The sequence below is a fragment of the Nematolebias whitei genome, chromosome 17 (assembly GCF_014905685.2).
Source record: "Nematolebias whitei isolate Nwh7 chromosome 17, NemWhi1, whole genome shotgun sequence".
In the NCBI taxonomy this organism is placed as follows: Eukaryota; Metazoa; Chordata; class Actinopteri; order Cyprinodontiformes; family Rivulidae; genus Nematolebias; species Nematolebias whitei.
The window spans coordinates 3,957,439-3,974,225 of NC_056514.1; the positions used below are offsets into that span (position 1 = coordinate 3,957,439).

A 16,787-nucleotide genomic window follows, 5' to 3' on the forward strand; every position below is an offset into this window, starting at 1 on the left:
ACTTTGAGTCAGTCTGGTTTAAAACAGATGCGAATCAACATTAGTCAACAAAAGTTACTCATTCAGTTTTACAGATGTTCATGTTAGGTTTGTTGTGGTAGTAGCTGAGCATCATTAACAACACAAACTGAGCACACATGAATGGTGGATGGCATCACGTCAAGTCTGACCAAAACTGAAGGATAACCAACATTTGTCATCAAAGAAGGAACTTTGTCTCAAACTGTCATGAAAGCTGGTGGGCCATAAGCCTGTAACAATTATTGTTCAAATTATACATAAACAATGTTTTGGTCAGTCAAGTGAATTTAATTTTTGGTACAAAATTTGAGCCCCAAAAAACTGAAAGCTTTAAAAATGTAACGTGAATGAACTTCACCAACAGACTGATTGATCAGTCTGTGCTCTGCAGCGTTCCTCTTCTCCAAACACGAGCAACAGGAAACTTTATTTAATACTTTCCAGATTATAATCCACATTAATCTCTCAAGTTTTAGCTTCTCTTCATTGGCTCCGTCACATTCACAATAGAATTCAAAATCTTACTTCTAACCTACAAAGCTCTCAACAACCTAGCTCCATCTTATATTACAGATCTTATTGTTCCATATTTTCTTAACAGAGCATTTCGCTCTCAGACTGCAGGTTTACTTGTGGTTCCTAGAGTTTGTAAAAACAGAATGGGAGGAAGATCTTCCAGTTCTCAGGCTCCTCTCTTGTGGAACCAACTTCCAGTTTCTGTCCGTGAGGCTGACACATTGTCCAGTTTTAAAACTTTCCTTTTTATAAATCCTATAGTTAGGGTTGGCTTGGGTTTCCTGAGCTATCCCTTAGTAGGGTTAGACTACTGGAGGACAAACTGACCTCATTTCATCAGATGAAGAGTTTGCATTTGGAATGTTCTATCTTGTGATCTTCATCTTTCCTCCTAGAGAAAACTCTGCGCGCCTCCATTCCTGACCTGCCATTGTGTATCTGGTCTTCTCAAACCCAGCAGCTCGAAGCAGATGACCGCTTGTCCTGAGCCTGGTTCTGTTAAAGGTTTATTCCTCATGAGGGAGTTTTTCCTCTCCACTATCGCCTTCATGCTTGCTCAGACAAAATGAAGACTGAACAGTCTGCTGGTTCCTCAGATAAATGACGTTATTTTATATGTGAATGTTTCGTCCTGAGACCGCTTCTGTTGGGACTTGGAGCTATAGAAATAAACTGAAATGGATCAGTCAGTTCTCTGCAAACAGGAACAGTAAATTGTATTTAATCCTTTTCCAGCTTGTAATCCACATTCGTTACCTTCTATTCTCATAAATGAAGGTGATGGTTACAGAAGACTCGCCAGCTTCAGGTTTTACACCAACAGGTGCTGAAGACAAAAGCAGAGCCTCGTGGTCGTTCCCCTCAGCGCTGGGCGGAGCCGAGTGGAGCTGCCAACACTAACGCTGCAACGTTGAGCAGTTCAGTAACGTGTTGTGCTCCTCCCAGTCCTTCACAACAAACTGGACACAAAACGAAACGCTTGATAAATTCCATTTTAATGGAAAATGTAAAACCCTTTTGAACTTCAATGTACAAAGCATGTAACACTTGCACTTTGAAAATTGAAATTAAAGTGAGCCATGGTTTACAAAAATACTTCAGTAATGTATATATGTATATATTTACACTTTATAAGTCTTAATTATTTTAAACTTTTACTTCAAAAGTTTTACAATAGTAAATCTTATCAAAAAGCAAGACAATTGTTTTTCTTAAATAAATTACATACTTTTTGTAAATGTCAAAATTTTACAGCAATTTGTTTTCCTTAAATGCTGTGTACACACTTTTTAATCTTTTTACACAAACTTTACAGCATAACAACAGTTTGGCAGTTCATCTTTAGAAAACATATTTATGGCATGAGGACTGCAGAGCATCAACGTTTCACAAAGTTACAGGCATTTGCTGGTGTGAGTGTGAGTGTGTGAGTGTGTGTGTGAGTGTGTGTGTCCTCCATCACAGTGACGACAACAGAAAACCACAGAGGAAGAGAATCAATTCACGATGCAACACATTTATACGACGGCCCTCAGGCATGTTGCTTGTATCAAACCAATGCATGAACAGAGAATAAAACAACAGACGGGGAACAGCCGGAAACAAAGAGGACGAAACAAGAAACAAGGGAGCAGCTGAGGAGCCGACGAACCATCTGAGATTTGTTTAGAATCACAGGCGTCGCTTTGACGCTGCTGGTGACGAGGAGGTGACGAGGAGGTGCCGCCTCCACCATCACTGCTGCGTTCAGCTCAGCCTGAGACTCCCAAGAAGAAATCAGAAGGCATCAAGAAGAGCTCCGCTCTCTGCTCTGTACCGCAGCAGATGGAGTCCAGCAGCTCCTCTGATGCTGCGCCTCCTCTTGGCACTGAAGGTTTGGGGTGATGGCGGAGTCGGCTGTGCCTCCGCGACGCCCCCCAGCTGTAAGCGGACCACATGAGGAGGGTGAAGTGAAGGGAGTCGTAGTTCTGTCTGAACAGTGTGGCTCAGGTCAAACAGGCGTCATGAATTCTCCTCCTTGACGTCAGAGCTGCTCCTCTTCAGAGAGCTCACTGCCTCCTTCACACAGTGGTACAAGATGTTCTTCACCTGAGGAAGAGGAGGACCAGTCAACTCCTGAACCGCTTCTACTTCAGTCTTTACTAAAACAGGGCTTCAAATCAAAAAACAACATACTGGACATGATTCTGTGGAAAGGTTATGAACAGTTAATATCTTACCTGTTGCAGATAACTCTTAAAACCAGAGTAAAAATACAACCAGATAGACAAGTTAATGGCTGGTCGGAGCGGCGCCAGCGACTGGTGGTGCACTGAAACAACTTCATCTCAAACAGTTCATGCTGAAGAGATTTGACACACTTTACACCACTGCCTTTTAGTTTTTACAAACTTATTTCAGCAGAAGTATCGGTACATTTAATCAGAAGTGCTGCCAGCTGCTGAGGCAAATAAACAGAATCCTACACAAATACTAAGTAAAAAGTACTGAATTTATTATTCTTCAAATGACACTGACCAATGAGCAACTAGACATTAGCTCATCAGCGCTGTCCAAATAAAAGTCTCCTTATTTAAACTGAGGATATCAGGTCATGGGGGTCACTGGTGTCCATGTCCCAGAGTCACTGTGTGAGAGGTGGGGACATGCTGGACATGTCTCCAGTCCATCACAGGGACACATAGAGACAAACGAGACAAACAAACGTTCACTCTCTCTCTCACCTAAGAACAATTTAGAGTTACCATCAGTCTAACATGCATGTTTTTGGTCTGTGGGAGGAAACTGGAGCACCCAGAGAAAACCCACGCAGCACGGAGAGAACATGCAAACTCCACTCAGAAAGACCTCTGGACCGGGATTTGAACCGGCAACCTGCTCGCTGAGAGGCAGCAGCTCTACCAGTTGCTCCACTGTGCTGCCATGATCTTGTCAAATAAAAAGTGAAAGCTTTAAACCGTGTCCTTGAGATGAGTGACTGCAGTGTGGACCATCACCTGTAATTTGTCCTCGTAGTTGACCTCCTCCTTATTGGACCGCAGCTCCTGGGTCAGGTGGAAGGACCGGGCCACGTGCTCAGGAGACACAAAGTCGTTGATGACTTGAACGCAGCTATGAAGGTTCTGGACCTAACACAAGAAAAGCATCATACCTGCTCAGCAGCGTATACACTTATTTCTGACTGCACAATCGGATGCAGGAGTCGTGTGTTGTCCAGCTCAGAAAGGGTTAATGACGGCAGTGCCTCAGCCAATCAGAGCGCTCGCTAACAGCACATGACTACACCTGATTCAGACTCTGAAACGCAGCAGCGAGAGGACGTGAAGCCGACAGTTTCAAGTAGAGTCCGACCAATATGGAAATTTTGGCTATCGCCAATACAGATACTGGGGGTGTGTGTGTGTGTGTGTGTGTGGGTGTGTGTGCGTGACCACTGAGAACTGATGTGATGGCTGAAACATTTGGCTTTGTCCACCCCCAAGAATCTAAGAAAACAGTGAGTGGAGTGGGGCTTGTTGGTTTAGCACAGCTGTTAGCATCCACAAAGCTAAGCTAATCAGATCCATCTTTAATTAGTCCCAGTGCGCTGCTCTTTGTTCAAACAGTAATAAGTTCATCACGAGTCATGAGGTCATGAGGACCTCATGCACCCTCTGCTGGAGACATTGTACAATTACAGCTTGATCCCAGCATTTTGGGGGGAAACACGAGTGTTCATATGGACCGATAATGGGACCATTATCGCTGATCCTGACAAGTCCCCAAACACCTGTATCAACTAAATTTATCGTCCGGGCTCTAGTTTTTTTATTCATTCAAAGTTTATTTGTACAAGTTAATCTCTAGTGTAAAGTGCTCAACCGGGATTGAACCAACAGGAAGTGTCACATTGGACAAGTCACCTGACGGCATGGACTAAAACTCACCTTCCCATGAGCCACGCCCACATCTGGTGGGCGGGGCTGTAATAATTGTTTTAATGTAAGCTGCGTGTGATCTGTGTGCTGCAGTAATCACCTGGTGCATGGCCCCCGCAGGCAGAAGAACAGAGTCTCCCAGGAACTGAACCACAGTCCAGCCTTGGACTCCGTGCTCATCCAGCAGCCGCAGGCGCTGCTTCCTGCTCAGATACCACCCATGCTCTCTCACTGGATCCTGGTCCAACGACAGGTCCAAGCTCTGCTCCTTACACAGCTTCAAGAAGGTGAGGACAGGTTAGTGACACATCAGAACCTGTCAGTTTTTCCAGGAGAGCACCAACCTTGTACAGGAACTCTCTGACTTTGTCCATGTCTCTGTTGAGGTAGATGTGCCACAGTGCCCCCGGCGTTTCACTGGAGTCTTTCAGTCGTCTTCGAACGCCCTCATCGAGATCCTCTTCCTCAAGTCGCTTCAGCACTCCTACATGCACAAACCAGTAGTTTTACTAACACACCAGAGCATTTATAACGGTTAGGCTGTAAAAAACGATTTATCGTTAGGTCTTCTGTGAGTCTCATTGGGTCAACAAATAAAAACGCATCTTTTCCACACTCTTCTTTAACATCTAGAAAACTGCAGCAGAACGTTGAGAGAAAACGTCTACATTTAATGTATGAGCTGTAGGAGTTTAAAGAGACCCATGAAGAAAAGAAGCGTTACAGCAAGGTAAGCACACCCCGACTGCCAATTAACGACAGGCAGACAGAAACAGACTGAAAAATAAGCCTCCAATAATCACCTTGGGAAAACTGTAGACCGTATACATTTTAAACTGTGAGCGACAGAAGACCAATGGTCACGTGTCAATTATATTGTCACACTGCTTTTTGTAGGAGATTAGAAAAAAACTTGACTTCCAATTTATTTACAGTATTTATTTATTATCTTTGGCTCAAAAAATAATACGTGGAAGCTTTGGTGTGCACTTTCTGCATTCTGGGGGGATTTTATAAAACAAAACCCCTCAAGTCCTACAGCAGTGAGAAGGAGGACAACATGCCCAGAGGTTGTAGGAGTAAGTTCCACAAGGTAACGTGACATCATCAGCTGGTAGTTAAACATCCTGCGGGAAAATATGTAAAAATACAACTGCAGCTGTCATTGCATAAAAATATATATGAAAAAATATCTAAATGTGGGCAGCACGGTGGCTCAGTTAGTAGAGCTGCTACCTCTCAGCGAGAAGGTCGCGGGTTCAAATCCCAGCCAGGGGCCTTTCTGGGTGCAGTTTGCATGTTCTCTCTGTGGGTTTTCTCCAGGTACTCCAGTTTCCTCCCACAGACCAAAAACATGCATGTTAGACTGACTGGTGACTCTAAACTGTCCCTGGGTGAGAGAGAGAGAGAATGGTTGTCTCATTTGTCTCTGTGTCCCTGTGACATGCCTGCAGGGGACACCTGTCCATGGTGTCCATGAGCAGCAGTGACCCACGCAACCCGAACAGGAAGCAGCGTGTAATGGATCTATATGAAAACGTCAGTTCAGACATGCCGTCCATCTTTCTGTGACCCGCTGCAACTCGTTTGAACGGTCTCTGTGAAGTCTTTCTGAGCTGCAGACAGGACGGAGCATTCTCATCCATTCTGAAACATTTCCCTCTTACTCTTGTTTTTCTGTACATTTTGCTCACTCAAAGACACAGTACTCTATCCTCAGTCATGAAGCAAGTGCTGTGTATAATTTGCATGTTTTGGTTCGAAGCTGCTCACAAAGATGCAGACAACAACTTAACAGGAAAATATTACAGTGCTTCTAATTTGGCAGCTTCAAAAAGTTCTGAATTATTTTGTTAATATACAGCACAGCTGCACATTTACATCTGAATCAATTTAAGGTTTTATTTCAAGTTTCGCTCAAGAAGTTTCAATTCAGTTTATTTATAAATCACAACAAAGTTGTCTCAGGGACTTTACAGGAACATTCACATAAAAGATAATTAGTAAAGTTCTCTATCTGAGGAAGCAGCAGACAAGATGAATCTGAATTGAAAGTTTGACTTTAATAACATTGAAAAAGTAGTTCGGAGACGTCAATAATGTCTAAACAGTGTCAGAATATAATTTAACAGAGACTTCTTAATATGTAAATATTAACAACAGTATTTGTGCATATATATATAAATATATATATTTATATGTTTTATAATTGCTCACTTGCAATTCCAGTTAGGAATTAAAAGCAAAGGAAAGGAAGAAAATTCCAGGTTTAAAGAGAACTTTTAGAAAACGTCTGGGAGTTTTTACCAGTTTTAGACAGGACTCCGTTCCCTTTGGCCACTCCAACATAAACCAGGACCGAGACCACATCTGAGACTTCCACATGGAGGTTGGCTGTCCCAAAGTTCTGGTCCTGGCATGCAGCTACACCTACAGTGGAAGAGGCGGGGCAGAGAAAGACTCACTTAAATAAAGATATTCTGTGTTTGTATCTTTTATTGCCCACTGCCGAAGGCACAAGTTGTTGCTCTAAGTGTTTTTTCCTCTTATGTCATGAAGCAGGAGAAAGATTTTAACCCAACTCAGACGGTGTATGTCATCAAGATATTATTTTTGTTCATATCTCCCAGCCCAAGTGTCAGGTGAACACTGAACAACAGCTGCTGGACTTCTCACCATATGCACAGCAGAGTCTTGGTCCCAGATCTGGCCTGACAAAAAACGATGGCAGGTGGGAGGCCAGATTCAGGTTCCCTTCTGGATCACAATAATCTGGCAGTGGAAGGTTCTTCATCAAGTCATCATATCTGCAAAATATTCAGGCGTTAGTCATCTACATGAATGTCTACTTTGTGCAAAAGAGAGGAAATGTTTTCCAGTGTGAGGGTGGTGGTGGTGGTGGTTGGGGGGGGGGGGGGGGCGAGCCGAAGGAGCAGATTTATCCACCACCAGGTGCAATGGTGGAACCAGGGGGTGGCCAATGGTGGCCCTGGCAGCCATAGAATATTCTTCGGCCACCCAAATCGTACGAGGAGACTATAATTTTAATCTAAAAACTAGAAAGCATAGTTTTCTCAAATGATATGGGTGGGGCATGTAAATTATACATAGAGCCCTGTGATGGACTTGTGACCTGCGCAGGTGTCCCCCACCTCTCACATGGCCACTGCTGGATATGGGCACCAGTGACCCCAGTGAGGTCTGAGCAGAGCTGCTGCTACGGTCTCTGCTCCTCGTTCCGCTCCAGAAGCAGCGGAGCTGTCTGCTGTGGGGGTTGGAGGATTTGGTAGGTGGGGTGGTCTGTTCTGTTGACGGGGTGGGGGTCCTTGGATAATGGTAGGGATAACACTAACACACGCACACATGCACGCAGGAGCGAGCACGTGCGTGGATTTTGATGTGGGGACCACCTATCCTTCGTCACTCCTCGATGCAGCCACGCACCATAATGGAAGTTGACACCCCACACATTTTTCAAGCTATCATACTCATGAGACGGACAGAAGGGAGTTCCAAGTTCCCCCTTCGTTCTGCGATGGGGCACAAAAAGTTGAAGCATGTTTGTACCTTGAAGGCATGAGAGCCATGAACTCCTCTCCAGACGGCCAGTCCTTCAGTCTGTAGACCAGGGGTTCTCCATCTTTGGACTTGGGCCGTTCTGAACATGTGACACCTTCCATTAGACAAAACTTAAAACCATCGGAGTCACAGTGAAACCGATGAAACCTGGACTTACTGTTTATGTCCTCAAATCCATCCCAGAATTCCTTGATCCCAGAGTTAGACACCACCTGGTCTCTACAGTTGAGCAGGTCTCCCTGATGGTCTGCAAACTCCTGGTTGAAAGAATCTGCCCTCCACAGACTGGTGTTTAATCGTTTATGGATCCCCGACACCAACACAGGCTAAAAGTAAACACGCAGATTAACTCACATCTTTACAAACCATGTTTATGCTCTCATGATGAGTACCTGTCCTTGTTTCCAGCATTCTCTGAACAGCTTCCAGTTGTTCTGGTTCCTGTGATCTTTGAGCCACAGTAACTGCCGATTGTTCAGCAAACAGTGGGGGATGTCTGGATACTGACGGACTGAACTCTCCAGGACCACAGCAGACAGGGGGGAAGACCTCTTCCTTTCTGGTTTGACCTCCTCACCAACAGCCGGGGCAGGATTACTGTTGCTGCTGGGGCTGATGTGATCTTGCTTGATTGACAACTTGGTGGTGACGTTCTGACGACTGGCAGGAATTTTATTCTCGACCACCGAAGCAATGATGTCATCAAGGATATTTGGCATGGTCCGCCCGCTTTTGTCAGTCTACAGACCAGCAATATAGTGTCAAATCAAAACCTGCCCTAATTCTCCATTTAAAACTGAAGAACTGACATGACTCAACAGCATGAAACGCTTGTTTTGTATATTACACATACTTGAGTCAAAACATGTAAGAACCCAGACAAAGTGGAGGAAAGGACATGAAAGTGCATGGTTCAAAACTCATGTGCTACAATATCAGATCAATTAAACGTAGCAGTGTGAGCACACTGTTGATCCCATGTCCCAAACACTGCTCTGCATATAAACCAACTCATGGCAACAATCACTCCTGGGTGCCTAACCTTGGTCAGTAAATGCTTTATCAAGTCAATAATGAAGTCTTCAAAAACTGGTACCTGTGAAGCAGTAGAGTAGACAGGAGCAAAGGCGATGCCTGCATCAGTAGAGCCCAGCTTGAGTTTCCCTGCTGTGGTGGTGAGTAGATCTCTGAGTGTGGAGCCCTGCTCTGCTGTACTGCTGGCCATCAGCGCGGTGCTTTTACACTGCTGCAGAACCTCAAGGCTGTCCTCATCCTTCTCTTCTTTCACAGCTTTACCTGCCACCACCGCTTCTTTGTTTTCTGCTTGGGGAAAAGAGGAAAAGCAGAAATAACCTCAATATAAGCAACATGCTTTGTAGAACTTTTATGCACTTGGGGAAATAAAGCCAATGAATAAAAATATATATATATATTTTTATTTCTACACATTTCCATTTCTGACCTTTTTTTTCCTCCCTGGACTTTTGCTCTGCCAGGTCAGCAAGGAAGTGAAGAGGGGACTGGGACACTGGTGGGGTGGCAGCTACACTTCCTGCATCACTTCCAGGGCTGCTTCCTCCACCACCTCCTCCGTTGGTTTCTGCTTTGGCTCCTTCGTGACCAGAGTTCTGCTGGGAGCCTGGCTCAGCTTTCAGAGACAGCTTGTTGCTGTGGTTTAGCACATTTTGCAGCACCTAGCAGACACAAACAGCGCCAACGTAAAGCCTCAAAAGTCTGAACGTCACCAGACTGGTTGGGATTATAATTTGCTCCAACAGATGATCCCGCCCACAGAGCGAGGGAGAGACTCACAAAGCAGACGCAGCTACGCTCAGGATTTTGTTAGAAGTGTGATTACAGATGCATCAATAACTGTTTTACAACTATAATCCTCTGAACTGTAATCAAATCAAGCCGTGAGGTGCATGAAGAGTCATAACTCTCAGTCTCTGACTCTTACCTTAGCCACAAAACCAGACATTTACATAAAACACACAACAATCTTTCACTAGTTTCTAAAATGTATCCTGATCAAGTTCACTGCAAAAGGCAAGATCCGAGCCCAGCAGCTAAAATCCCGTGTAGTACCTGTGAGATCCCGTTGGTTGATGGCAGTTTAGTGAGGACATTCTGTTTGCTGCTGCACGGACAGTGGGAGTTTATGTTGTGTTTGTCTCTCAGGGAGTGCATGGACGTCACCAACTCTGCCAACACTAAAATACACCAGAAAGATAGAATTCAACACATCAGAAAACTGATATTTGTATTATTATAATGAGAACAAAACTACAGTTATCATTAGTACCTCTTTTAATACAAAATAATATGGTGGTAACATTTAGAAAAATGCCACAAAGTTCAAAAAGGCCCATGGTTATAGGACAAAGTGGAAGAGAAACAGTCTTGTATGTAATGTACCTTTTCCAGGGATAATCTGAGTTGGCATGAGATGTTTGTGGTCGTGAGGTTGTCCTTTGACACACTTCAACCATCCATAAAGTTCTTTATCTAAGCACAGAAAAACAAGTGAAACACACTTAAAACAGCCCAATCTTTGTCAACAGTTATTTCAGGCTGATGATCATTTCCAGACCTGCTGCAGACTAAACCAACGTTCGCTCAGTGATAACGTCAGTGACAAAATGAGTGTGAACCCTAACCCTAACCCTAACCCTAGCTCATGCACATTTTGATGCAGACATGTTAACGTGACGTAAATCTACACTCTGTTTCGTTTCATGTGCATCATGTTGTTGGGCTGCTTCAATGCATGTGCTTTCAAACACTCAATACTGCTAATTCTTTCCTCCTGTATCTTGTTGTCAGTTTTGAAATTAAAGATGCAAATTATAAACTAAAATGTGCAGCTCGATCAAGAAGGACCCGTCTTGTGTCGCTCACGGGTTAAGAATTTTTAAGATCGGACTTAATGTGACTGTGTTTGAGGCTTATTTTACAGTCTGCTTCTGTCTGCCTCTCATTAACGCAGCAGTCAGGGAGTGACAAACGCAGCTGCGTGGTTACCAAGGTTACCATAGTGGGCAGTGATTTTAATGCTTGATAAAGCTTGGTTCATTTTACACTTCTTATACAGTCCATAAAATAAAATGTAGGCAGCTTGTCTTTGTTTAGGTGAGTACAAATCATGCTGAGATCTGGAACCTTTCAACATTTCTTCAGACATTTAGATCTGGAACCTTTCAACATTTCTTCAGACATTTCTTTTCAAATGTAACGCCTGTGGCTTAGACGTTTCTGCTGTTTGGACTTTTCCAGCCAACACAAACCCTGACCTTTGGAGCTCCTCCTCTCCTTGGCCTTGTAGCAGTCCAGGCAGACAACAAAGCCACATTTCTGGCACACCCAGTGGATGTTGAAGAGCGTTGCTTCACATGCATCACACATCTCCCTGACCCCCCTCACTGCTCGCTTCCATGCCAGCTTGCCTGAAACACACACGACATGGTAACACTATGATGGAAAATACTAAAGTACTGACGTTTTCTTTACTTTATTGTTATTATATTACACCGGCTGACACAATCTTTGGTTTTATTGCTCCAACACCTAAAAAAACTGAAGCCAAACCCGCTCCATAAAAAACCCTGACTTTACTGTCCCCTCTACTGTGATTTGTTTTTGAAATCTTACTTACATAGCTTTTTTTACGAGAATGTAAAACACTGAAATAAATACAAGTAGATTATTGTTTGCTCATTTCTTTAAGAGAAGTCGATCACGTCGCAGGAGGATTTGCCCTCTCTATCAAAGCAAATGCTCCTGAATCTAAGGTACAGTAAATGCAGCAGAATTTGAATCTGGAGTTTGTTAAGATACAGATGTTGAAGTTGGATAACTCTACTTTCAGGGAGAATATTGTACTTTACTCCTGCAGTTATGAATGATTCCAATTTCAAACTCTGGTAACCCTTATTATAAAAGCAAAGGTTTGCATATTTCAGACAAAAACCCATGCTCCCATGAAGAAACACAGATTGTTTAAAGAAAACGTACCATCTTTTTTAATCCAGCTGGCAGCAGTACTTTCTGTCATAACCATCTGACAGAACTTATCTCCTATGAAAGTGAGAATGTATTTGGCTGTGTTCTGGTCCAGGTGGCTCTCCTCCTCAGGCCCTGGGACCCACAGGGCCAGGGCCTCGTCATCAAACTGGTCTGGGGTGGAGAAGCCATCCATTCGAATAACTCCATTTTTACTGTAGGAAAGCCTGGGCGGTAGAAAAAAGGTTATTAGTCAACCAAAATATAAATATGTTGATTGTACAAGACAAGCATGAATACCATTTCAGAGAATTGATAGGTTTTTGGGGACTCCTATAGCATCATGACTACAGAAAACAACAATGAAATAAACTAGTGACTAAAAAAACTTTAAACATAAACAATGAATGACTTGCTTTAAACTTGAGCTCGATTCATAGCTGGATCAGCTAAATGTGAAAATACAACAAGTCCAAACCAAGAAGCACAGGAATGGCTAAAACTGAACCTAATTCATCAATAATGAGCTAGAGTTTAGAGTGAAGTTCATGAAGTGCTACTCAATGTGCTCAAAACTTTAGCAGTTTAGAGTTGATTGTTTCTCTGTCAGCAAAATATCTTATAAACCACTGGATGGATTTGAATAAAACTTGCAAAAGTCATCACTGGTTGTACGTCCACATCCAGTTACCATAATTTCCAGACTATAGCCGCAACTTTTTTTAAACGGTTTGAGCCCTGTGGCTTATACAACGCTGAGGCTAATCTATGGATTTTTATTAGGGGATTGTTTGGGGGAAACTTTGTTCATCTCCTCCCTGGGGCACAACGAAGCCACTCAAAATAAGTGTGAATCGTACATTAATGTGGCGCCCCGAGCTCGTGGGAGGCTTTGATGACTAGCGGCGAGAAACCGTTGACCAAAACTGTCTGCAAGCTAAGTGCAACTTTTGCTCAAGTCTGTCAGTGGATCCTGACAGCAGAGCAGGGTACAAAGAAAATCCTCTATCACCAACGGGTTTGGAGAAGCAGCTGCACGAGGGAGAAATTGTCATCATTTTTATTTATTTATCATCATTTATTTATTTTTAACCAGCCGTGTTGCAGGCACAGTTCAGAAAAAACTATTACTATATGTATTTGTGTATGTTACTGGTACGTATTTAATTAAAAGTTTAAAAAGTCTTACTGTGTAAATATCTCATGTTACAACATGGACACTAGTGACTTAAAGACAAGCGTAGCCTGCATGTGTACAGTTTTATTTTATTGTTTATTTAGTGGGCACAGCTTATAATGGGTGCACTCATTAGTCCAGAAATTACTGTAACTTTTAGAATAAACACCATTTAAGATGGCTGCTACAACTAACAGTCAAAACAAACATGGCTGTAACTCAGTAAATTATAAACGGTAGATGTTGAGCTGAACTTGCGTGTATCAAGCGAGTGTCATCCACAACACATATTCTGAGAATGGCATCTTGTATCATTCCATGTAACACTGTTTTCAATGTTTGACCAAAACAGCCACAACTCAGTCATTTCTCAACACAGGATCATCCTAATAAAAACCTCAGCAGCATGAAAGGTGACGAGTGAAATGGATACAGAAGATGAACGCTACGAAAATGCAAACGAGAAGAGAGTGGGTTTATTTACCGTCTGAAATAGTAGAAACGACAGAAGACGGGGGAATGTGCTGGCTCCTCGCTTTTTTTACTGCGAAACACCCGACACTCCCGACATTTCTGTAGATTGGGTCCAATTTCTGAACACGAATCATCCTGCAGGAAAGACTCCCCAGTCTGCTTCAGCTTCTTCACTTTCCTCCAGTCCTTCAGCACCGAGCGGGGGATCCCATCTGAACACACATCATTTGGTTCAGTACAAGGCTCAGAAAGAGTTGCTCACAAATCTCAATGGAAGATATTAAACCAAATCAACACAGAAAAAACTACAATAAAAAATCCTATTTCAGGTTCAGATTACAGATGAATTGAATACGACGTTCAATGAACATTTTTAAAAAGCGAGTTTATCAGAGTAACAGCTAATGTGGGGTAATACACCATTAGTTCACTCTGCATATAACCCTTGGTCCGAGTAACTTTATGAATGACAACTCATTTGTATAGACTCTTTCATTCTTTTTAAAACAATATTTTTGTACAAATTAGTCAGTATTACCAATTAGTTCTAGTAACTAGTTGAGGTGTTGCATATTCCATTAAATGAGAACCTTTTATAAATGTTTTATTACAAAAAAGCTACAATGTCAACAGCAGAGAAATTAAAAATGTAAAACATTCTAGTAGTATTTCACCAACAGGCCAGAATGGACAATGAAGAGAGTCTACAAACATGAACATCTCAAGTCTAATGCACTGTGAAAATGTCAAGGGGTGGCATGGTGGTGCAGTGGTTAGAGCCCGTGCTTAATGTGAGCAGGATCCTGCCGGAACAGGATCTGGGAATTCTCTTATTTTGACAGGGTGTATTCCAGTAACAGTTTTTTAGGATCTGGTAACTCTCAGGCTTAATAATAATAAAGTTATGAATAAATATAACTGCCTTGAACGAATAAAACCTATATTGGATATGTAATGTGAAAATAATTACTGCACATAAACATAAATTATTTTAAACACAATAGCCACTTATGAGCTTCCTAATACCAATAAGAGCTGCTCCTTCAAGTAAGCATTTCTGCTTCAACCCTTAAAAAAATCTCCACCCATAAAAATACTGTCATGGGCAATTTAATTAAAAACACAAATATATAATAAAACAGCACAACTAAATTGCAAATCAGTTTTACAGTTTAAGTGGGTCATTAATAAAATATTGATTTTTTATTAAAAATATGAGAGAAATGTTTGACCACGTTACGTACAAAAACAATAGCAGCGATTTGTCAAAATAACAGCGACCAAAATGCCAAAGACAGTCCAATTTTATTTATTTTAAAACGTAGTCCTCATTGTACAAGTAAACAACTGAGAACGGAAGCGCCTAAAGGGAGTGGTAATGGAGATGGTACTGGAGCAGGTGTGAGTGGTGGAGGTGAGTGCCAAGCTAGCCAGGCTGTCCTCCTCAGGCAGGAGCCCACAGCCAGCTGCCATGAACAGGAGGCTTGGGGTTTCACATGTGGAGGAGGACAACAAGGAGGACGACAGTGAATTCAGCGGAGAAGAGTCTGGCTCTGAACCATCAAGTGAGGAATGTCCAACAATTTGAATAGCTGCCCAGTTCAAGACCAAGCAGACCTATCTACAGCTTGTAATGGAAAAATCAGGTTTGGGTTGATGGGGGGTGTTAGGATGCTTGGAAGAAGCGGAGCGTGCTCTATTCACACAAGGGGAGCTGTTGGTCAAACTTCTTGTGCCGCGCTCTCTAAAATAGTTATTGATTCGTGTTTACTTATGTAGACGTAGATGTTTAACCCATTAAAATACACCAGAATGCAGGAAATGGCATCTACCTTATTCAAAAATTTCTGGGGGAGGACCCTCGGACCCCCCTGCTATTTGCGTTCCAGCATCGTTTGATTTACAAATTAAGCCCTGGTTAGAGTTGTCACCTCACACAGTACCCTGAGGAAAAACACTCATGTACTCTAGTTTCCGCCCACTGACCAAAAACATGCATGTTAGGTTAATTGGAAACTCTAAATTGTTCGTAGATGTGAAGTGAATGGTTGTCTAATTTGTTTTTATATGGCCGTGATGGACTGTTGAACGTTCCAGGGTGCCCCACCTCTCACCTAAAGACCAGCTGGAGATAGACACCAGCTCTTGAGAACCAACACCAAAAAGAGGTAAAGAGGTAAATTGCCCATCCTTGTCCAATGTTTGTCCCGTATCAGTGACTGGCTCGCCAGTAACTTCCTGGTTTTAAACACCAGTAAGACAGAGACTGTGATTACTGCTCCCAGTCACCTTCATCCAAAAATCAATCAGAAAATTGTCTCTTTCTGCTCAGTAGCCAAATCAAAAGTAAAAAATTTAGGAGTCACATTTGACTCATCATTAGGCTTTGAGTCTCACATTAGAGATATTTCTCGTTCTTGTTTCTTTCATTTAAGAAACATTTCTAAAATATGACCTGTGGTCTCCAGAGTTGATCTAGAGAAAATTATTCACGCTTTTGTGTCATCACGTCTGGACGACTGATGTCCTTTTTACCTGCCTGGACAAGTCTTCTGTCTCACGTCTACAAGTGATACAGAACACAGCTGCCAGACTTCTCACCAAATCCAGCAAATACTGTCACATCACTCTGGTTCTGTATTCACTACACTGGTTCCCAGTCGAGTTCAGAATCAGTGTCAAAGTTCTTGTGCTGAAGGACAGAGCTTTAAATGGCTCCTGTGTATCTTTGTCAGATTTTAACCAAACACTCTGCTGCTCGTGGCCTTCGCTCCCAGACACAGAACCTCTTGGATGTTCCACGTAGGCAGCTGAAAACTAAAGGGGACGGGGCCTTTCAGCCAGTGGCCCCCAGGCTGTGGAGGCGGGGCCTTTCAGCCAGTGGCCCCCAGGCTGTGGAGGCGGGGCCTTTCAGCCAGTGGCCCCCAGGCCGTGGGGACGGGACCTTTCAGCCAGTGGCCCCCAGGCTGTGGGGACGGGGCCTTTCAGCCAGTGGCCCCCAGGCTGTGGAGATGGGGCCTTTCCGTCAGTGGCCCCAGGCTGTGGAGACGGGTACTTTCAGCCAGTGGCTCCCAGGATGAGGAGACGGGGCCTTTCAGCCA

General features: G+C 43.1%; 1 protein-coding gene across 2 annotated transcripts in view; it reads right to left on the reverse strand.

Moving 5' to 3' along the window:
* Positions 1–1,519: 1,519 nt before the first annotated feature.
* Positions 1,520–16,787, reverse strand: part of jmjd1cb (jumonji domain containing 1Cb) — a gene marked incomplete at its 5' end in the record, with an annotated part of 77,339 nt that continues 62,071 nt past the window's right edge. The window contains 16 exon segments of one of the 2 annotated variants that reach the window (XM_037691324.1): positions 1,520–2,625; positions 3,534–3,665; positions 4,555–4,731; positions 4,799–4,938; positions 6,762–6,884; positions 7,131–7,261; positions 8,022–8,112; positions 8,191–8,359; positions 8,426–8,773; positions 9,130–9,353; positions 9,496–9,727; positions 10,122–10,246; positions 10,452–10,541; positions 11,327–11,479; positions 12,048–12,262; positions 13,697–13,898. In XM_037691324.1, the coding sequence (XP_037547252.1) occupies positions 2,539–2,625; positions 3,534–3,665; positions 4,555–4,731; positions 4,799–4,938; positions 6,762–6,884; positions 7,131–7,261; positions 8,022–8,112; positions 8,191–8,359; positions 8,426–8,773; positions 9,130–9,353; positions 9,496–9,727; positions 10,122–10,246; positions 10,452–10,541; positions 11,327–11,479; positions 12,048–12,262; positions 13,697–13,898 (2,639 nt within the window). 2 annotated transcript variants of the gene reach the window in all.